At 41.1% G+C, this 24,121-nt stretch overlaps 1 protein-coding gene across 2 annotated transcripts in view; it reads left to right on the top strand.

Moving 5' to 3' along the window:
* Znf277 (zinc finger protein 277) overlaps window positions 1-24,121 on the top strand; it is a 122,970-nt gene that overhangs the window by 51,476 nt on the left and 47,373 nt on the right. For both annotated transcript variants that reach the window (XM_021179196.2, XM_029484540.2), the window contains 3 exons: window positions 8,750-8,951; window positions 16,692-16,780; window positions 17,679-17,761. In XM_021179196.2, the coding sequence (XP_021034855.1) occupies window positions 8,750-8,951; window positions 16,692-16,780; window positions 17,679-17,761 (374 nt within the window). The remainder of the gene's footprint in view (window positions 1-8,749; window positions 8,952-16,691; window positions 16,781-17,678; window positions 17,762-24,121) is intronic.

The raw sequence follows: 24,121 nt of genomic DNA, 5'->3' as shown, positions 1-24,121 counted from the left end.
CGATTAGCGGTTACAATAACCAAGAAATGAAACAAGCGTCCAATTTAGTTTCCTACTTTGTTTTAACCAGATTTGCCCGAGGGACAAAATCTCAATCACTATACTTTTCACTCTTAGGTAATTTTGAAACTTAAAAAAAAAAACAAAAAAAAACACAAAACGGAATCAGAAGCCAGATTTGGGGGCTGGAATTCTATGTCACTTTGTTAGTATAATAATGGAGAGGACCTTGGTCAGCGTCATCTTTGGTGCCCTCTAGTCTAATCATAATATGAATGGAAAAGAGGTCCTCCCCTACTCTACTAGTTCACACCCAAGAGCATTTTTTTAGTAGCATCTGAACATGATGATGGTTTTTCAAACAAAAAAGAAGAGAGCTACAAAATAACCAACTTCCCAGTTCGTCCTAGCAGAATGTGTTAGATGGACAGGGCTTTGGAATCATGTAAGAAGGAAATATGGGGCATTTCTAAAAGGATTGGCCATGGTGACAGCTTTGACGTTAAGGCAATATTGTTGCCATGTGCTGTCACACAGCTTCTCCCTGGCTCACCTTCGCTCTCAATGATACATGCTACAAAGCTGAGCAGAACCAGCTGCTTTAAGTTCCCAACACCCTGGCTTGCCTGCAATGGTGGGCTGTAATGTAGAATTCCAAGGCAAATCAACCTGTTTCCTTTCCTTTGCTTTCATCTGGGTGTTTTCATCACAGCCTTAAGAAACAGAATCAAAGGGTAAAGTACCCATTAACCTCTAAAATAAAGTTGTTCATTATGTTTCTCTCGTTTATTATAACAACAAAAAGCTAACAAACACTGTTCGTGTATACACACTATGAATAAAAATAGCAATAGAATGCTAACTTAACACTGTTTGCATATTAGTAGACCACCTAAAAGAAAATATCAATAAAAAAAGGATTCATGATGATGAAACATTTTGTAGTTCCCCTGAACCATTTAAGAATCAAAAGACCTTCTTTCAAGAAAATTCCACATGTACATAATTTTAAATAGAGCTTTACATTGGAACTCAGAAAACTAGACAGTGTAAATCATGTGTGTGCCTATTAACCCCAACTTCTGAACTAGTGTGTGAAGTCTAATATAACTCAGCAGCTACACATGATGATTTAAGTTAGTGAAAATATACTAGAATCTTAATGAGCTGCCCTCTGTCTGCATGCTAAGAGCTCAGTGCCCACATGGGTGACGGGCTCCAGTTTTGGATCAGCAGATCAAGAGCCCTTTGTTACACTATGGCTGTAACTGAGACAACCATTCCAGCAAGGCCCTCGGGACAGTTTTACAATTGTTGAGCTTTTAATCTTAGTTTTTATCTTTTGTTTTGTATCTTAGTAAATTCTCCATAATGATAGTTCTGAGTCTCTCCTGCACTTCTTTAAGCCCCCTGTGTAAGATGAGTGGAGCTTGTGTCCTGTCATCCTCATCTCTGAGGCTAGCTTATAAGTCCTTCAACTTTTCTTATATTTATATTAAATATATTGTGGGTTCTCTCTTATTTCTTACTATAATATGCTACAGCAATGTCAGAGATACACAAATACCAACAATATAATCAGGACTTAAAAAGTAGGAAAATGGGATTGTTTTGTTCCAGGAACCTAGGTTCCCTGTTCTTCAGCTCTGTGCTGAGAAATTTGCACCTTTAACTAGCCCACAGGAATTGTGTGTGTGTGTGTGTGTACTTATATATGTGTGTGTATGTATGTATGTGTGTATATATAGATATAGTAAATATATGTAAATATATATGACATATATGTAAATATATTTAATATATATGTATATATATATGGGTGTGTGTGTGTATAAAATCAATGCAAATGTTAGCCATCTCAGACCATCTCAGATATAACAGCCAATCCCACTGTCAGTAGAAATAAGAATGGTTAAGCTTTTGAGGAATTCATTTTTGAGACACCTCCCTGTTGTAAGGAGCTACAATTCTATGCACTGGTTCACTTTTTTGTCAACTTGACACAGCAGAGTCACCTGAGAAGACAGAACCTCAAATAAGAAAATGCTTATTAAACTGGCCTGTTGGCAAATCCATGGGGTATTAGTGATTGATGTGGGAGGTGGCCCCAGACCAGTGTGGGTGGTGCCAGCCCTGGGCAGATGGCCCAGGGTTGTATAAGAAGCAAGCAGAACAAACAGTGAAGAGCAAGCCGGTAAGCAGCACTCCTCACTGGCCCCTACTCTGTTGCTATGGTCTCATTCCTGCCTTCGGTTCACTTCATGAGGAATTGTGACTGGGACATGGAAGCCCAATGAATCCTTTCCTCTATGAGTTGATATTGGTCGTGCTCTTTATCACAGCAACAGAAAGCAATAGAACACTCGGACTCCTACTAACACTTTGCTTGCTTGCCTTTCAAACCGAAGATTCAGCTTCTTTTGAGTTTATATGTATGACATTCATGTATGTTGTTTTCTATTACGTCCTTCACTTAACTCTTGGAACTCTTTTTCCAGAGGGAATCACGAGGAATAGAAGCAGGCTGGGATGGCATAACCATGTCACCGTACAGTATAGAGTTAACGGCCTATGCCTTCCGTGTTTACCTCAGTGACTTGACTTCTCTCTTTTTTTGTAACTTGGTTTTAAAATGTATTGCATGAAATCTACCCACATAACAAAATTTAACCTCACATTACCACTAGTTCTCTGCATGTTGCTGTGCAGCACATGTCCTCAACACTGGCATCTTCATCCCTGATGCTTTAACCGATTAAACCTCAATACCCCAGTTCCCACTCCTCACCACTTCACACCACCATTCCCTGAATGTCTGTAGGTTGTTCTACCATTAGATACCATAGGTAAGTAGAATTGCACAGTGCTTACCTTTCTGTTCCTGGTTAATGATGCCCTCGAGGTTTTTCCTCCATGTTGTAGCATATCATGGATTTCTCTCCTTTTCATTAGTGTGTGTGTGTGTGTGTGTGTGTGTGTGTGTGTGTTTGTGTGTGTGCATCCCATGTGGTGTGTGCCACAGCCCACATATGGAGTTCAGAAGAAAATTTGTGACAGTTGGTTTTCTCCTTCCACAATATGGGCCTCAGGGGACAAATAGGTTATCAGGCTTAGCAGCAAGTGCCCTTACCAGCTTAGCCATCCCCTAGGCCCTGAATTCACTCTTCTTTTAAGACTGACTAGTGTTCACTGAGCTTATCTATCCCTCAGTTATTTCCATCTCTTTGTTATTCTATTTAACATTTCAGTGAGCATGGGAAAGGCACTGACACATCTTCCATCCTGTCGTCACTTCTTTGGGATAAATAAGCAGAAGCAAGAAGACAGGAATCTTGTGACCAGTTTCTGATGTTTTCTGGAAGCTTTAAACTGTTTGCTTGGTTTTTGTTTTTCTTTTTGCTTTTCTAGTGGCCATCATATAGCAAACTTAAAATCTTATCTCATTGTGGTCTTGATTTCCCTAATAACAACATTGAGCCCCTCTTCATAGACCTGTTGGCTGTTTATTTATCTTCTTTGGAGAAGCGTCTGTTGAAGTGAGTCCCTTGACTGGCTTTTTAATCTGGGTTTGTCTGTTACTGGGTTAAGGGACTTCTTACATGTGTCAGATATCAACCCACTGATGTGGACTATTGCCTTTATAAGTGGCATCGCAGAGTACACCACTTGAATTTCTCTTGTGGCAGCAGCAGATCTGAATGGCATATTTCCATGGCTGCCATAGCTACTGAATCATACTCTAACAAAATCGTGAAATGACTCACATGGGCGTTCGGCTTGAAGAAACACTACCGGAGAGTAATCATTTGATATTTTGAGCTCTTATCCTTGAGTCAATAAAGCCATCAATACTCAACATGGGATCTCTTCAAACCTTCCTGGAGATGGATGCTGTTTGTTTGTTGTTTGTTTTCTATAAAGTTCATCTGAATGTTTAATGTTCAAAGGGAGAACTAGATCAGATAGCTTGCTGTAGTTTGTAATATACATTTAAAGTAAGTTTAGGGCCAGAGTAGAATCTCTAAGGTGCTTTTGGCTCTTTGTTCAAAGGAGCTGGCTTTGCAGATCTTCCTTCTGTTTTTAAGGATTTAACACCATGATAGCAATGGGTTGTGCATTACTATATCTATCTGCTTTTTGCCATGCAGTAAAATGTAGATCTGAAACTCGTTACAGCTGTTAGACATGATAAGGGAGTTACATTTACTGACCCAGAACTTAGTATTTGATGGCACTCTGTGGGGAAAAATAGACTATCTTTTGCCTTGCCACCTAATTTATAGCCTGCTCTGGTATTGAAGATCCCCACACTTGCTACTGAGTTCAAGACATTCACATTGCTAGTGCTCTGAGTCATTGGTTTCCCAGGAGCAGTGTAGGGATTACTAATACCTGGTAAGACTGCACTTCTTCCGTGTAAGCTGAGGACTTGAAAATCTCTAACGCACAAGGCCCTGGGTTTGACTCACAGCACCAGAAAGAAAAAGATATCTACAGGAATTGGTACTCACTCACTTAGAAACATTTGCCGGGCTCTGAAGCCTGGAGTCAGGGCCCAGGTCTGTCTACTCCATACAAACTTCCTTTGTGTAGTATTGTAACCTACTATGCATCCGAAATGCTGCTTGTTCTTTGCTGTAAAGTATCCTTTCTTTCATAAAGAATAATTTAAAAGTAAAATTCCAATAAAATGTAATATACCAAGGATAGGCGAAGGTTTGAGGTCAGTCTGACTACATAGGGAGACCCTGTCTCAAGCGAAAGACAAAAGACAGACCAACAGAAAGACAAGGACTGCTAAATTGTAACTGGTACACTGACTAATGCTCGTTTCCAGCTTAGAATTCATTTCCATTTTTAATCGGTACTAATTGTCATTGTGCCTGTTATGCCAGGGCCCCAGCACTAAATAAAGATCAAGCTGTAAATACAGCTGGACTAGCCTTAATTCCAAGCAGAAAACGTTCCACTAAAGACAGGCACAGGTGCTTCCTAAAATGGGACTTTCCTAGAAACTTAACATTAGAACTCTAGTTCAAAGGACCTCTGGCCTGTTGTTCCTTCTTTCATGTCTTCATTTAACGAACATTTGTCAAATGCCAACTTTGTTCCAGCCACAGTAGTCTATACAAGACTTATAAAAATAAGCCCTTGACCTTGAGTTCACAGACAAACATAGTGGTGGAGATACATGTGTAAATAATAACAGTGATGCGCGGAGAGATGGAGCAGGTCAAGCCCAGTGGAGAACCTTGGAGAGCAGAGGCTGACAAACACAATAGTCCAAGCTCATCGCACGGAGCACCCATTTCTGCTTTGTGCCTACCAACCCAAAGAGGAACATGTAACTTCTGAGATCATGCCGATTGCCCATCCTTCTCTTTCAACCTAAGCTTTTTCTCTCTGCTTTGTGCTGGAGTCTGAAATCGTTGCCTGGCACTCCCATTCATAGACAGTCCCTGTCTTAGTTAGAGTTTCTATTGCTGCAACCAAGCACTGTGACCAGAGGCGAGCTGGGGAGGAAAGGGTCTATTTGGCTTATACTTCCACATCGTAGTCCTTCACTGTGAAGGAAGCCAGGATGTGAACTCAGGCGGGGCTGGAACCTGGAGGCAGAGCTGCTGCGGAGGCCGTGGAGGATGCTCTCTACTGGCTTGCTCAGCCTACTTGCTTATGTACAATAACTCCAGTCCCAGGGTCAATCATTTACAAACCACAGGTTCCTCCGCATCCGTGGTTTCACTCCCGTTCCTTTGCCATGGCAGGTACTTCTGTTTCTGTACATGTGACCTTTCTGTCTGTTCACTCAGGAATAACCTGAGGAAAAGAAAAGCTGAGCATTAGCCACATAAAGGGATGAAAACAAACCACAGAAGACCACAGGAAGTCCTTTGGGGAAAAAAACTAAAAACAAAAACAATCATGGTCATGGAAGAAAATGGGGGATACGGAGCTTGGAGGAAAAGCTGCCAGTAGAGGTGGTATCAGGACACTGGGGAGCGCACATAAATTCAAAGTGACTTATAAATACATACACATTCAAAGCAGCAGCAAAAGTAGGTGTTGAAAGAGAACTCAAGTTGCAAAATGTCTTTTGGTACCGGGAGCAGAATAATGTACTTGAGCTCAGATTGAACCGTATTCATAAACTGTGACTTTCACTTTTCCTTTCTCAATTCTGTCATCTGGAAGATGAGATTAGAATAACTTTATAGAATGGCATGCTAAGATTGAGGAAATGCCCCAGAGCACTGCTGGGGATTTACCAGGTGGAAATGCCCAAGTTCCTTCCTGAGGGTGGCGATGGTTGCTATCACCTTATGATTGTTTTCAGACAAAAGGAACTTACGAATACCCCAGTCACATTGTGGGAGAAGAATGTCAACAGGGCTTGCTATGTATCCGTCATGTTACGTTTGCTAGCACTGGCTTTAAGACAGCTGTTTTCTTTATTTATATATATATGATATTTTCTTTATTTACATTCCAACTGTTATCCCCTTTCCAGGTCTCTCCTTTGGAACCCCCTACCCCATCGCCCCTCCTGACAGCTGTTTTCTTCATTAAGAATCTTTTACCCATTGACAATTCCATACATGTATACAACATATTTTGATCATATTCACCCCTAACTCTTCGCTTCCTCTCCCCTCATAACCACTCCCAACAGGGCTCTCAACTTCATGTCTTCCTCTTCTTTTTTTTAATAACCTACTAAGTCCATCCATGCTGCCCTAGTAAGTGTGAGACCATCCCCCAGAGCAGGCGCAACCTACCAGAGGCTGCACCCCAAAGGAAAACTGACTTATCGTCCCCTCAGCAGCTACCAACAGCTCCTTAGCTAAGAGTGGGGCCTTATGAGCACCCTCCCCTCCTTCATACTGGGGCACTGACTGGCTTAATCTTTGGTAGGTATCCACAGCTGCCCTGGTTTCAGCCATGTCCTGCCCAGAAGGCAGCATGTCCCAGCACTCCTCCTCATCCTCCAGCTTTTAAGTCCTTTTTTGGCCCCTCCCTCATGATGTTCCCTGAGCCTTGAGGTGGGGTGGTATACATGGCCAGTGTCTGTATTAACCACTACCCACTGGATATGCTGCCATGGTGGTCCTTAGCAGGCAGAGGACTGCTAACAGCAATTTCATTAATAGTATTTTCAAACCTAGTGTCAGGATTACTCAATACCTTCCTAATACAGAATTCTGTACTAATACAGAATGTTATGAGCATATGAACAGTCTGATTTAACAGACTTTAATATGACTAGAGTATGTGAGAGTGGATTGCTAAAAACCTCCTATGGGACACTTCCTTCTCCAGCCATTCTGTGAGCCAGCTTTCTTCTAGCTTTTCCTGAATGTCTGCTGTCACATTCCCTTGATCCCTTCTCTCTTTATCCTGTTAACTTATTTGTGCCTTTTAACAAACTGCAAGCACTTTAGCCTTTCTGGCAAGGCTCATACCATGCAGTCCTGAACAGAAGATCTACACTTGTAGATATATACTCAGTTGCTGTTTGTTAAGTGAGTGAGTGCTTCTACCTATGTTACTTGTCTGATTCTTGGCCCATGCTCAGCTGTGTACCAGTAACTGCTTTAATATCCCTCAGTTAAGAGTGGCTTGAGTGATAAGGTAAGAGTAAAAATTTAAAAATCTAATAAAATATTGGCATTAACCTAATTCCAAAATTCATCTTTTTCTAATTCTGGGGGTTGGCAGTAATGCCTCATGTATGCTAAGCCAGCTCTCTATCACTAAGCTGTATCTCCAGCCTGCTATTTACTTTTTATTTTGAGGCAGGAGCTCAGTAAGTTTCCCAGGCTAACCTTGAACTTGCTTTGTAGCCGCAGCAACATTTGAACTTGAGCTCCTCCTGCCTCAGCCTCCCAGCTAGCTCTGACAGGCCTGCACCACCAAGCCCTGCAGTTTCCTCTTTCTGAAGAAAGGTCCCTTTCCTTCTGCAAATGCAAAAGCTGACCCTAGTTTCCTTTGGCAGTTACTACCCACTCAAGCACTGAAATAAGGTGGCAAGTCTAGGGTTCTGCCTTGGCAGACTAAAGAGAGGTCCTGACACAACTGCCTTAGTTTGAAGCCCTGAAATCAGAGACATGGAGACCCTAAAGCACTTGCAGATACTGTAAGCGATATAAGGAAAAGGAATAGAATGGGAGAGGAAAGGGTTACTGTGTGTCTAATGTCTATCATGTGGCTCACAAAAGGTGATACATGTAACACACGATTGTGTACTGAGCCAATGGCAGAACACAGAGATTGCTACCTCTGCCACTCAGCACTTACTGGTTCACACCAGGATAGGAAGTGCGTTCTTTACATGGCTTGTGATTAGAAATAAGGAGGTTTTCAGAGTGTTAGAAAGAGGCTGGCATGAGCTGAGTGGTGGCTTACGAAGTCACGTGGTCACTTAGGCCCCTAACCCAGCTGTTGCTGTTTCCACTTGCTAGTACTCAGAATCGCAGCCACTGGCCAAGACCCAAGAACACTTCAACAGCTACTTCCACAAGTGGGCTTTCCCCACTCAAGCAAAGAGCAGGGCTGCAAGTTCTGTTGCAGTATGGCTGTGGCTGTGTTTTAAATGACAGCAAGGTTCTCCTGGTGCTGTGTACTTTTTTTGTTTTTTGAAGTCTGTAAAATGTCTCCAGGCTCCTTTCAATGCAAAAGGTAAGAAACCATCCATGTAAAGATGAAGAGTTGGTTTCAGCTTTTCTTTCTTCCTCTTTTGTGCCTCTCACAGACAGTAAAGACTGTATCCTGGAGCCGCTTTCCCTGCCAGAGAGTCCAGGTGGCACCGCCGCTTTAGAAGGGTCTCCATCTGTGCCTTGTATTTTCTGTGAAGAACATTTTCCCGTGGCTGAACAAGACAAACTTTTGAAGCACATGATTATCGAGCATAAGATTGTCATAGCTGATGTGAAGCTCGTTGCAGATTTCCAAAGGTAAATTTTGGTTTTGCCTATGAAATAATTCCTTCCTGATTGGAGGGCAGTATAACCTGCACAGATGGTCATCTCTATGCAGATGTGGAAGTCATGTCTGGGAATTTTTTCCTGAGATTTTTTTTTAATTACAATCTTTTGTCAATGAGCATGTTAATTATGATTAATTAAAACATGGAGTACATTTTTTACTGAGGAGCCTGCACACAGTTGCTGGCTTGCGGGTAGTTACTGTAGAGTGTCACCTCAGCATTATAATGTCAGGCCACCCACATCATTGCCACCAAGGAACCTTATTTTTGCCATGGGTGTTTCAAAGCAGCAGGCTGTATTATTAACAGTAGATAGACCATGGAAACAAGTAACACCGCCTGTGATGTGCTAACTGTCTGATATAGGAGAGCCAAAATTGATTTGTATTTTGATTACTGATGAAATTGCAATCTTGCAGCCTTAGCTTTAGTTATCAGTGCAGCTTTATACTAGTTTAAAAACCTAATTATCACTTATTGATAAGATTCAACTTTTAAGAAAATTTCACTTAAGGTTCCATATTATCTAGATCTTTAGAAAGACAGTTTGTTTGAGGTTAGAATAACCAGCACTCCTGGGGGGAGGGGGGGCTAGTAACACAGCAGTTCCCAGGTTCTGATGTCCTTCCCAACTGCTTGACACTAACGCAGAATATATGTAACATGCCTTCTCTGTATATATGGGCCTGTAGCCACTGGGTATGGTTATTTTTTACCAGTTGGTGTTGCCTGGTCATAGGATAAAGAAAGGAAGTCTGAGTGATGTATGTCACCAACTGCTAAACTAATTTCTTGCATGTTTTCATGGTGCTTCTCCTCGTTTGTTATTCTCTATTTTTAAATTAGAGAAAAATGGTCAGGGTGGCTGACGGAGTATTATGGGAGCTTTGCAACATACACTTTTTTCAAGATGTATTTAAAATATTTAAATCTTGTTCATTTAAGAACTTCTTAAGCTGTCTTCCAATTCTTTTCTTTCCAAGTAATGATGGCAGGAATATTAATGTCTTATTTTACTCAGCTTCTCTTTGCTATGAAATAATTCGTTTACTCTTGGGCCATAATAAAGAAACATTACTCCTAGTGAACTGCAGGAAAATACAACCATCAGTGGTAACTGAGAAGTGTTAAAACTTTTCCTTCTGCCCTTAAAATCTGAGGAATGTTTAGATCAAAATTTGTCTTTTCTCTTTTGTGTTTATGTATGATAAAGTGACCGTATTTATCGTTGTTAATCTCTCATTGGCATTAGTCCTATTGTTACATGTGGGCAGAACAATCAGGTTACTTAGCTAGATCTCAGGGCTTAGGAATCAATCCGTACATGTGTTGCAAACAATCACTAAGTAAGCGCAGGTCAACTGTAAAATGGATGCTTTATAATTACAGAAAAGAGATACATGTAAAGTGTAAGTGTTTTCTAAAACGTGTAGTTAACATGTATTTTAAATGTAGAACTTTAGTTCTTTTTTGCTGGATGCCCTCCTAATTAAATAAAAATTTCACTTTCAGGAAGTAAAAATAAGATTAATTTGAATGGGCCAACATTGTGTCTAAGTAAACTCTTTGTTTCTTAAAAGAACATTTTTTGTTATTGTTTTTGTTTTTCAACACGGTCTCTCTGTCAGGATAGCCCTGGCAGTCCTGGAACTCAATCTGTAGACCAACCTGGCCTCGAATACAAAGATCCACCTGCCTCTGCCTCCTGAGTGCTGGGATTAAAACTACTTCCCAGGAAGAACATTTTTTACTATACCCAGTCTTCTTTGAATAACCTCCTATAACTTAATATAACTAAAAGTTCTTCTCTAGAACAGACATTGACTATTTGATCAGTTAACTTACAATTGTCTCAACACTATGTGACTTACTGTGGCTTTCAGAAAAGAAACTATGAAGGGGTTGGGGAGGTTACAACCCAGAAGAGCTTCCGCTGACATGCGTGAATTCCCTCTTCTCAGAGAAAATCAGAGCCTTCTAAGTACAAGCTGTAATAGAAATGAGGTGGGATTACCTCATACTTTATTTTATTTTATTTCCACAAGGTCTCACTGTGTAGACCAGGATAGCCTCAAGCTCATGTTCCAATTGCTTCAGACTTCAAATGCTAGGATTACAGAGACACACCACCACTTCAGCATTACTCTGTGATTCATAAAGAGTAAGCTATAAATTTTCATATAAAACATATTTGACATTCTTTATTGAAACAAAGTAAGTACAAAACTTCCTACGGCAGAGAAAATAAAACAACACAAAACTGAAAATCTACCCTTGGAGGCCACTTTACAATTATTTAGAGTGAGCTATTTTCTTCCAGCCTTCTCTAGTAGTTAGACTTGTGCCAGAAGATAAATGTTAACTCCGTAATTTTTTTAAGTTGCATTTATTCAGTGCTACTTGGATAGCAGCCATATCTCAACCCTTTATACCTTTACCAGTATAGGTACAAACTACAGTGTCAGTCTGACAGGCAAGATGTTACTACAAAGGTTTTCTTGTATGTGAGAAAGAGCTCCATGAGATATGGTTTGAAGTTCTTTTCAAAAAAGGCATTTGGTGATGACTTACCAATTACTTTTATGGCTTTTTAATAAAGTGTGAGATGTTATTTTGACTGCCGTCTCAATAGGGAATTCATACCACGTATTTCATAGCAGCCTTTATATATTGAGTAGCTGTAACTATTACTTCGAATAACCTAGAGAAGTAGGAAATGACGTTAACCAGTACTCCATAATCATATAACTCTAAAAATATGTTCTAATTTGGTACTGGGACTTGAGGTTTGCTGAAGACCTGCTGTCATTAAGCTGCTTCTCAGTTGAATAGAATTTCTCTGAGTATCTGTAATAACCACAACAAAATATAAAAAGGAACACCCCTAAGTTTGGGTTAAAAACTACAAAGATACTACTATGTGTTTTGGCTACTTCCAAACTCAAATGTTAGCGTAGGCTCAAATATATGTAGCAATTGAAGTTGTATGTAACACAGTGTTTGGAGCGAGCTTATGCCGTTAAGTTATATGGTGATTTGTGATTCTGTTTTGCTTTTCTTTGATGCTGTCACCCTGTCTTTAAAGAGGAAAAGGAAACTCAGACAACAACTTTGTTCCTTACTTATCTCCCCAGCACACTCCCAGAAACTTCTTAACAACATCTCAGGGAGTGCTAGAGATGGATCGGAAAAGCATCATTTCCAAGATTTTGGAGTGCCTGTCTGCAGAGCAGGAAAGTCACTTTCAGCCAGGCTGTGAGATCAGCCAGGCTGCGAGCCGTAAGGCAGGCATCTCAGGCCCCATCAGGTCCGAGGCGGGCCCTAAGAATCTGAGCCTCTGCCTGGCAGGATGGATCTCCAAGATCTTCATTCATTTCAGGCTAGTTTTTGTTTCCCTGTGCTTGTAGCCTTGAAGTAATCGCTCATACAACAGAAGCATTTGAAATGATCTGTCTCATGAAAGGTGTAGTACTCAAACATTGAAGACCTTGAAGACTGGACTACTGACCATTAGAATCGGGTCACTGCTTCCTCAGCAGGATAGGGGGATACTTTGCATCTGTTGCCCCGTCATGGAGAGTTCCAAATCGGTAGCCACAGCAGCTGGTAACAACTTTCCATCTGTATGTAGGCAATTAGGAGCCGTTCCCACAGCCGGCTACAGTTATGTAATGTGCTCTTCAGAAATAGGAGGCTACCTCCCATTCAGACTTCTATATAGTTCTGTTCATATCAAAAATTATTCTCTACACCTTCCTTATCATTCCCTGAATGGGTTGGAGGGGAAAAAAAAAAAACATTTCAATTATTTATTGCAACTACAATTCCAAGAGGTTTTTCTGCCTTCCATTTCCCAGGATTCTTGTACAGACTGATCGGCACATGCCTCTGTGTCACAGAGACCAAGTTTGTTTGGGATCCCACTTCTGCCACTCTAAAGCCACCCTAGACAGCTCAGGGAGCATAGCCTTTGCCGTTACTGCCACCATCTTCTACCTTACCTCCTACCCTGCTACTGTCGTATAACCATTTTTACTTTCTCACTAAATGTCTTTGAAGTGAAGGCAGACTTGTAGTCTCAGGACTCAAGAGACAGAAGCAGGAAGAGTGCACATTCGAGACCAGCCTGCGCTATATAGTGATGCCTTGTCTCAAAAAAATAAAGAAAGAAAGAAAGAAAGAAAGAAAGAAAGAAAGAAAGAAAGAAAGAAAGAAAGAAAGACTTTCCCTGTTCACTCACTTTGAGGCAGGTGCCTGCCCTGCCACACAGCCTATGTGTCTCAAACACATAGGGTCAAGTGGTTCCCCCACCCCATATCCCAGGGAGCTAGGACTGCAGGCCAGTATCATTTCAGCTTCTTCCTCTTTTTATTTTATTATTTCTTTTATAAAATGTTTTTTGCTATTTTGGATGTTTTAGACAGTTATTCTGACAAAATGTCTTCGTTCCTTTAACCACGTGTAAGTGAGTTCCTTTCCTCATGCTACTGTGTATGAGGACTTGGGATGTGATAGCTGCACTATCATACTTAACCATCAATGATAATTCATATGCAAATGAGTAAACAGAGTCTCATAAGGCTTAGATAACTGTAAGTTCAGATTCATATCTCTGAATGCCAAACACTCCTCCTGATTCACACATTCTTACACCACGTAATAAAGGGTTTGGCCAGTATCTTCATTTAAAAAGCACAGTGGCTGAAAGTGTAAGATCAACTTAAGACTTAGCTGGCCAGTGATGGTGCACACCTTTAATCCCAGCACTTGGGAGGCAGAGGCAGGTGGATTTCTGAATTGAGGCCAGCCTGGTCTACAAAGTGAGTGCCAGGACAGCCAGGGCTATACAGAGAAACCCTGTCTCGAAAAACAAACAAACAAACAAACAAAAAATATCAGTTTAAGATAGTACTTATGCTCTAGCATAAGGAGAAAAATGTTTTGACTTTTTATTAGAAAATAAGTCACAATAGTTCAAAGGGTGGTTTAGGCACTCGGGTCCATACTCTCCAAACATCTGCTTACACGGTTTCCCACAGATGATTTCACAGGTCTGTGAACATCTTCCAAAGGTGAGTAGCCTATGTAGGCAGAGTTATCACTGCTTCAGCAGGCTATGAATCCAAAATTGCATTTGGATTGTATGAGACTGGCTACTGTTGTCAGCTTTGCTGAGATGGTATGTGTTGGGAGCTTCCTTGGTCTTTTGTATTGGTAGCCATGAAAAGTTGGCCCTCTTCTCTCTTGATAAGTCAGTTATCACAGGCACCTGGCCCTGCTATATATAGATTTGTTTACATGAACACAAATATCTGTATATTTCAGTTTGAAGAAACAAGTCAAGTCCTATTCTTGACATCTCTAACACAGGTTCTACCATATTTTTTTTTAATCCATGTTTACATGTGCTAAGCAGACCATTCCCAAACCTCTTCCCTGTGTGTATATGAGTGTGTATCTTCCACCACTGCTCTCTACCTCAGTGTCTAAGATAGGTCTCTCAGTGAACGTGGAGTTCCTTGTTTCAGCTAGGAAGGCTGGTCAGTAAATGCAAGAGATTTGTCGATATCCATGTACCTCCCACCCCACCCCCAGCACTGGGGCTTACAGATGTGGATGCACAGCTTTTATATGGATGATAGGTATCCAAACTCAGGTCTGCGTGGCAAGTATTTTACTGACTGAGCCTACCTCCCCAGCCCTGAGTTTCCTGCCTTTCTTTTTCCCTCTATCCCATCCCCTTTTCCGGGACAACTAATAGGGTCAACTAATAGAGAACAGAAATAGCTGTGCAGAGTAACACAGAGTGGAAAGTGCTGAAGGTGACCAAGGAAGTAACACTTTATCTTTTTGTAGATGCATTTCTCCTACTGTGATGGATATGCTGTCCCTTCTTGCTTCAAAGGCATATGAAAGCCAGTGAGCTAGCCATGGAGTGATGATGGATCCTCTGCTGGTTTTGTAATTAAAGCCGAGCTAGAGTTAACACTATCGCTGTCTGATCTGTGGATGAGGTCAGAATTACTGTGTAGGGAATGTTCCTCCTCCTCCACTTCAAGATTGTCAGAGTAGGTAGAGAGGCAGGACTGAATTGTGTGGTCCAACCCTCCCCGCACTCACTGCTTCTTTTCCTTATGCCTCCTATTCTGCCTGATGTTGTCTGTTTTTATTGACTTCCCAGTTCATCTCACAGTTCTCTTTTTCTCAAATCTCTCAACACAGACTCAATCCTAACCCATTAGCCCCCTGTCTCCAGAACACCATGACAGTGACAAACACCCTAAAGGAAGAGTAAAGGGAAACCAGATGTGAGGAGGTGCTGCCTGCCTGGAGAACCCTCAGAGTCTCCAAGCTCTATCCCATACTCCTGCAGCACTGACTTGGAGCCTATTCTGGCAGACCACTGTAGGTACTATATCAAGCCAATTTAAAAGTCCAAGTCCCTTCTCTTTCTATGTTTCTCCCATATCTCAGGAAATCTCATCTCTTTCCATGAAGCTTTGGTTCTTTGGTGTAACTTGCTTTTGTTATCTAATTCGTGTAGTCCAATAGACAATCAACTGTCAGGTCAACTGTCCCATGCCCTCGCTCCTCATGAAGGAGGGTACTCACATTTCCCTGTTGATGCCCTCTGGTCTATGACATAGCACAATAATTCATAATATTGTTAAAATAAATAAATTCAAGGATGAGCGACTTGGTTGCATCTTTCTTTGTCTTTCAGCACATGTACAGGGCTGGGTTATGATTTGCTTTTAAGTTGAGCCCATATGCTACTTCTAACTCTGCTCATTAAATATAAAGTGTGTAGCTCAGCTGTTTTCCAAAGGCTACATCTGATTTATTTTAGGCATGGTGTGGGCATTCAGACATTCTGTCTAATTATGCAGATGTTGGATGTATGCTATTAGCTTACTACACTGACCTTTGCAAAAGATGACCACTCAGTCTGCTCTTCGTTGGATGTCATAAGCCTATTTGATTCTTGGAAACTTAAAACACTAAGTTTAGTTTTATTTTGTATGTATGGTTGTTTTACCTTCATGTGTGTCTGTGTACCACATGCATGCCTAGTGCCTACAAAGGACAGAAAAGAGCATCAGATCCCATAACTAGAGTTATAGATGCTTGTGAGTCACCATGTGGGTCCTGGGACTCAAACCAGACTCCTCTGAAAGGACATGTCAGGCTTTAACTGTTCTAACCCTCTAATTCCTGCACTTTAAATGCTTCTAAACTATAATCCTGTTTTAGAAAACTGCATTATTGCATTAAAACAATTCATTTTAACCATGTGTGATAGCCCTTACCTGTAATTCCAGAACTTAGAAGGTAGAGGGTGAAAAATCAGTAGTTCAAGGCTAGCCTCAACAACAAAGCATGCTCAAAGATAATCTGGGCTGTGGAAGAGTCTGTCTCAAACAAACCAACCAACAACAACTCATTTTAGCTTTCTTACACACCTATTTACCGAATTTCAAAATAGTGAGGTTTAATCACTCTCAAGCCTTTGTAGGGTAGTTTGATTTTATTAAATATTCATGTCATATATCTGCAGTCCCTCACTGCCTTTCTCTTCACAGATTCTTTAGCAATATCATTTAACATCTGCTTTTTGGTGTGGAGGTAATTAGACATTCTTGTATGAGCCTATCGTTTTAATAGGTGTATATTGACTCGCCTCATCCTTTTGAATGTAATTTCTTAGGTACATTTTATACTGGAGGAAAAGGTTCACTGAACAGCCCATCACTGATTTTTGCAGCGTGATAAGAATCAATTCCACAGCTCCATTTGGTAAGTGCATGTCTTGACTGTCCACATAAATCAAAAATTCAGGAAAATAATCTCACTCTCTTAAATTGCACTTGCTCTCATGGCATGATTGCTGAAATTAAACTGATGTTTTTAATATTGCCTTACATGAATAAACCTACATCAGAACTCTATACTAGATACTAATGGACATGCACAGTGTGTGTGTGTGTGTGTGTGTGTGTGTGTGTGTGTTAAGCCAGCATTGGTCTCTGTTACTCTTTTTTTTTTTTTTTCAAATTTTTATTAGATATTTTCTTCATTTACAATTCAAATGCTATCCCAAAAGTCCCTGATTCCCTCCCCCCCCCCGCCCCCCCCCCCCGCCCTGCTCCCCTGCCCACCCACTCCTGTTTCCTGGCCCTGGCATTCCCCTGTATTGGGGCATATAATCTTTGCAAGACCAAGGGCCTCTCCTCCCAATGATGGCCGACTAGGCCATCTTCTGCTACATATGCAGCTAGAGACATGTGCTCTGGGGGTACTGGTTAGTTCATATTGCTGTTCCTCCTATAGGGTTGCAGACCCCTTCAGCTCCTTGGGTACTTTCTCTAGCTCCTTCATTGGGGGCCATGGTCTCTGTTAACAGACTCTTTACCTGTTGTCTGTTTTTGAGACAGACTCTTTCACTGAGCCTGTTGCCACCAATTAGCATAATTAGCTGGCCAGCAAACTCCATGGATCCACCATCCCTGGGCTTTTAAATGACTCTTGAGAATCCACCTTCAGACACCCCCACACCCCATGCCCTTGCCTGCACAGTAAACACTTTACTGACTGAACCATCTCCAGTGTTTTCAGAGCCACGCATTTTTAAAGAAGTAAATACTCCTGAAAAACAAATTCTCCTTTTTCATTTAGTCTTCTGCTCTCCCAACAGAGGAACAAGACAACTATTATTTGTTATGTGATGCATTACCAGAAGATAGAATCCTCAGAGAAGAGCTTCAAAAACACAAACTGGTAAGATCTTAAAATATGAACAGATGAACAGTGCATTAGAAACAGAAACAAAAATCATTCTTATTATCTTTTTTTCACTTTCATTTAAGAGAATTTTCAAACATATACAAAATAAGAGACTACACATGCATGTCTTTCTTTTTTTTTTTTTTTTTTTTTTTTTTTTTGGTTTTTCGAGACAGGGTTTCTCTGTGTAGCCCTGGCTGTCCTGGAGCTCACTCTGTAGACCAGGCTGGCCTCGAACTCAGAAATCCTCCTGCCTCTGCCTACAGAGTGATGGGATTAAAGGCGTGTGCCACCACTGCCAGGCTCCATACATGTCTTAAAACAGAAAATAGTATTCATTTGGTTAAAGGCTAAAGTAGTGGAAATACAGAGAGGACCCTTGACTATTTCCTGAGTTATCCCCAACGTGAAAACTGAGTCTGTATGATTTCCTATAATTCTGGATTCTGGACACTTGACACACACTGCAAAAAGAAGTACCCTTAGCTAATCCAAATTAAATTGAACAACCTTTTTTTTTCCTTCTGTTTACTGACATGTGCTGTATGCTAGCATTTCCTTTACCCACTATGAATTAAGTGCATGGCTCAAACAACATAGTAGCCTTTCTTATTTTCCTTTATCCATAAGCAAGCAAACATGAAAACTTTACCATCTTTATTCTTTAAATGATAACAGCACATAGAACAAATAAAAATTCCATCTTTGTTTGTCATGCATTTTAACATGTTAACTAACGTAAAAATATTGTTTCCAATTTATTATTTAACCTAGACTATTATGTGCAATTGGCTTACTTTTCCTTTAGCAATTTCTTATAAGTCTTCCTTTTAGCTTTAGATCTGATTAAATACATCACAAAGAGATTGTGAATTTAATTATCTCTGCTACATCCTTGAGAAACCTAAAGTGAAAATGAATCCTATAATATCTAGCTATAGCATTTGAGAAAAATCCCTTTAAGCATATTTTGTTTTGTAAACATCCCTAGTAATTATTTTTCAAATAAAAGAGAGATGACACAGTTAGATTTGGGTGTCACATCAGAAAAAGGCTCTTTCTGTACAACAAACCCAGTAAAGAAACAGGACTTCCCAAGTTTCCTTCACCTCCCATAACAGGATCTTGTGCTCTTTGCCACACAAGGCTAACGGCACATGTCAGCACATTACTGTCTTGTATGAATTTCATGACTTTATTTTTTTTATTTTAATTTATTTTTTTATTAGGTATTTTCCTCGTTTACATTTTCAATGCTATCCCAAAAGTCCCCCATACCCACCCCCCCAATCCCCTACCCACCCACTCCCCCTTTTTGGCCCTGGGGTTCCCCTGTACTGGGGCATATAAAGTTTGCAAGTCCAATGGGCCTCTCTTTGCAGTGATGGCCGACTAGGCCATCTTTTGATACATATGCAGCTAGAGACAAGAGCTCCAGGGTACTGGTTAGTTCATATTGTTGTTCCACCTATAGGGTTGCAGTTCCCTTTAGCTCCTTGGGTAATTTCTCTAGCTCCTCCATTGGGGGCCGTGTGATCCATCCAATAGCTGACTGTGATCATCCACTTCTGTGTTTGCTAGGCCCCGGCATAGTCTCACAAGAGACAGCTATATCAGGGTCCTTTCAGCAAAATCTTGCTAGTGTGTGCAATGGTGTCAACGTTTGGAAGCTGATTATGGGATGGATCCCTGTGTATGGCAATCACTAGATGGTCCATCCTTTCGTCACAGCTCCAAATTTTGTCTCTGTAACTCCTTCCATGGGTGTTTTGTTCCCATTTCTAAGAAGGGGCAAAGTGTCCACACTTTGGTCTTCGTTCTTCTTGAATTTCATGCGTTTAGCAAATTGTATCTTATATCTTGGGTATCTTAAGTTTCTGGGCTAATATCCACTTATCAGTGAGTACATATTGTGCGAGTTCCTTTGTGATTGGGTTACCTCACTCAGGATGATGCCCTCCAGATCCATCCATTTGCCTAGGAATTTCATAAATTCATTTTTTTTAATAGCTGAGTAGTACTCCATTGTGTAAATGTACCACATTTTCTGTATCCATTCCTCTGTTGAGGGGCATCTGGGTTCTTTCCAGCTTCTGGTCATGACTTTATAATAAATAAAATTCCTCTTCTTTCGTTTTGCTTACTATGGCCTTGATCAGTCAAGAATGATCAAGCTATCACGTTTTTTATACCAAAGTCCAAGCCTGCCACTTAAGGCATAGGTCTCCCTCAGAGTGCTATATACTGGGTATATACTCAGTACGTACCATATACTCAGGCCCTGGGAAATAGCTACACAATGTAGCCAAACTCTTTGACATTACTGTACAGTCTGAAAGAGTGATAGGTTTGATGAAAGTAGGCATTATGGCACCTTAAAAGGATGAAATACTTTGTTCAGTTCTGAGCCCCATTTTTTAATGGGGAAATGGGGGAGGGGGGGAGGGTATGGGGGAATTTTGGGATAGCATTGGAAATGCAATTGAGGAAAATACGTAATAAAATATATTTTAAAAAAAGGACGAAATACAAATGAAAATGTAGATTGCTGTCATGTGTAGAATCCCTGCTTTATACAATAATTATGCAAAGAACTGCAAGGAAGAACTCACATCATAAAAGTGTACAGAAAAGGATCCACATACATACTCTTAGGAACAGTGTAGAGTGGCTTTCAGGGTGCTGAAGATTAAGTGAAGCAACGCAGGCAATGATACTTGGCTTGTGGAAGCACTTGGGAAGTATTCATCAGCAACAATAACTGTTCATCAGTAGGCTGTAGAAAGATGGCAGGCTGTAAAGACATCAAGATATATTTGGATCTAAGGTTATAGGGGTGTCTGGGAAGCAGAATGACTGAATTTGTCTGAACTGGGAGCATCATGAGGCAAACTGATAAATGTAGATGGAGCTAAGGAACACTGGCTACATGATGATCAAGACCCATTTATGTGTCCTTCTTACCTAGCAGAGGGTCATAAAAAGAAGAGAGTAAAGTGGCTGTGTAAAAGGCCTTTTAACATTTTAACACTGTCAAATTCTGGGAAAGAGCAAACGTACTGGAGTTGCAGAAAGATGCTTACAGTTGCGGAGTGCCAGCCATATGCCAAGCCTTTCAATAAGGCTAACAGCACTGTGAGATCATTCTGGTCATAAGGGATGATGACATAGCTCAGTCTCACAAATAGATGAAAACTGGAGCTGTTGCTTTCAGCCATACCTTCCCAAACCAGTCATTTGTTGAGCATCTCATGCACGTTCTACTGTTATTCCAAGCTTTGGGACTCATTGTCCTGGGTGCTCGAGGAGTTTGATAGCGCTGCATAAGGAGAAGAGTCAGTCTAGGATTGGAGATTGGAAATTCAAAAGTTCGAAAAATATCCAACCAAAAGGAATCATGTCCAGAGCATTAATACAAAGTAAGAGAGACAGGCCAAGCAGCAGGAAGATAGGTTGAATTTGCAGTCACCTAATATCCTACTCCATCATGTAGAAGCTCCAGGTTAGAGTGACTGGTCCTCCTTGTAGAGTTGGCCACAGTTACAAGATAGCTCTTGTATATAAAGAACTGTTTCGATCAATAACATGTATTTCCAGAAAAAGGTCTAAAGCGGTCTAATAAGACAGCATTCAGCAAAATAATGATATACTCTTTTTCTCAGGAAAACCAATAGATTTAAAAAAAAAAAAAGAATACTAAATAATTGCCAAAACCATAAAATAAAGGCATGTTTTCATCATATGCTGGAACTCTCAGTAGCATTTATGCCCTCAGACCAACTCTGAGATACTGACCCTCAGAGTCAGTCCCCCCACTCTTCCACAGTTTGCTTGTGCTTTCCCTTATATTGCTATCATTCACAATTTATCAAATAATTCCCCTTTATTAATCAAAGTTTCAGTGTCGTTTCTGGAAAATGTAGTATAAGCCAATCAATTGGTGTTGCAATATGAGACATGGAGTCTGGCATATGCAAATGAGTTTGGCTTGGGGTCAGCCCAGCTCTATGAGAAGATATACTCAGAGTTATTCACCATGTGGAGTTTGTGCTTCTTTTTTTTTAATTAGATAATTTCTTCATTTACATTTCAAATGCTATCCCCCAAAGCCCCCTATATCCTCCCCCCCACCCTGCTCCCCAAACCACCCACTCCCACTTCCTGGCTCTGGCATTCCCCTGTACTGGGGCATATGATCTTTGCAAGGCCAAGGGCCTCTCCTCCCAGTGATGAGTTTGTGCTTCTGAATGCTTGCATGCACATTGTTCTTAGCCAGAAACATCAAGGAAAGCGTTGAGGTCACGTGCCATGTTCCACTTTGCTCTCAGTTCAAAGTGACTCTGTTTATGTGCTTATTATATATTTGGTTTTTTAATTTGTTGTTACTTTTGTTTTTAAAGATGGAGTCTTGCTGGGTACCACAGCCTAGTGTCAAACTTAAACCCTCTTACAATTTGCCACCCGGGTGATAACCACTGTTCAATGTCACCTCCTGGTTTCTTTCAAGAAAAGAACTGAGCCTGTCTTTAAATGCCCTTCCTTGGTGCTTGTCAGGCTGCTAACCTCATGTTGGTGTTTCTCCCTGTTTGAGTATGAAAATATGAGTAGTTGCAGGCTCATACAGACTCTAAATAGAGTTAAAGTTGGGGCAGTAGATATAAGGTGAGAACAATGTATCTTTTTGTACTTTGTGTGAAACCTCTCCCCACCCTGGTTTCTTGCCATTTGTAGGGTTTACAAGTTGCCAGTTGTCTTTGTGCAAGAGTTTGAGTCCCATTTGATACCTCATTTAATATTATTTTATCTGTATTCTGAAGGAGCTACAGAGTTGGAAAAGTTGGAGGGTCTGGATAGTTTGCGCACATCCCTTAGCTTCCTATAAAAGGCTCCCCCCCACCACCTTTGTTCATTACTCTCTCTCTCTCTCTCTCACACACACACACACACACACACACACACACACACACACACAAACACACACATCTGTCTGGGTTGGTGTCCTACAGCAGTTATTTCATCTCTTTTGTTTCAAATAGTTAAAGATTTCCCAAGGTCACCCCCATTCAGTGTGTGCACCTTCCTGATGATGAACACTATGCTGAAGTCCCACCTCTGGTGCTGATGGACAGCAGGCAGGGCAAATAACCATCCCCTCATCCTGGCTCATTTCTGAACCTGGGCCTCCGTTTCCCTGTACCAAACGTTGCCGTGTTGATTTATCATCAGGGTCTTGTTTAATATGCCTAAACCGGAGCTTCGTTTCCCCGAACCAGATCTTCCTATTCATTCATCCGCTCTCCTTCTCTGACACAGTAAAACCACCATTCTTCTGGTCCTCACTTTGGAAACTTCTAGAATCATTTTAACCCATTTGTTTTCTTTGCTACCATACTCACCTGTCAGGTCCTTTGAGGTACAGGTAAATCCCGTATCCTTTCTTACAACCCTTGTTCTTCTCTGCCTTGTCTGTACCCCGTTTCTATACCAATTAGCATTGCTTCCAGTCAGTGTCAATAAGAGTAAACACTTTACTTTCTTCTTTGATCTCCAGTATCAAATGCTGTAGTATCTGGCGCTTTGGGGCTCAGGCTGAGTTTCCAGTGCCCTTTTTCAACTCTTCCTTCCAACTGCTGTATCTAGAAGTTTTAACCAATGTGTGCTTATTATGTGCCAGGCTTTCTAGCTTCTGGAATAGCAGAGGATGCAAACAGCAGACACCCTGCCCATGTGGGGCTGTTGCTCTGGTGAACGTCTAACTGGTCTCACTTCTACTGGGGTCTGTTAGATCCTTTCAGGACTCTAGCTCATCACCAGTAACACCAGCCCCACCTTGCTTCCTTAAATATGTATCCCAGGTGACATTATCTAAATGGATACTGTGGTGGTTTGAATATGTATGGCCCAGGGAGTGGCACTATTACGAGGTATGACCTTGTTGGGAAAAGTGTATCACTATAGGGGTGGGCTTTGAAACCCTCCTCCTAGCTGCCTGGAAGCCAGTCTTCTGTTTGACTTTGGAACAAGATGTAGAACTCTCAGCAAATCCAGCACCATGTCTGCCTGGATTCAGCCATGATGATGATGGCCTAAACCTCTGAAACTGTAGGCCAGGCCCAGTTAAATGTTTGCCTTTATGAGAGTTGCCTTGGTCATGGTGTCTCTCCACAGCAGTGGAAACCCTAACTAAGACATAGACTTTCTGAATATTTTATCTGATGTCATCTGTCGAAATGACAACCTCTTCTAAGTTTTAATAGCATGCTATTTTATTTACCTTTTCAGTTACAGTTAGTTTCTTGAAAGTCTGCTTTCTTGTGGCCAGGCGTGGTGGCACATGACTTTAGTCCCCAGCAT

Source organism: Mus caroli, unplaced genomic scaffold (assembly GCF_978045245.1).
Source record: "Mus caroli unplaced genomic scaffold, Mus_caroli_1 scaffold_14, whole genome shotgun sequence".
NCBI lineage: Eukaryota > Metazoa > Chordata > Mammalia > Rodentia > Muridae > Mus > Mus caroli.
Note: the sequence above shows the minus strand (reverse complement) of the source record. Positions and strands in the feature narration are given on the sequence as shown.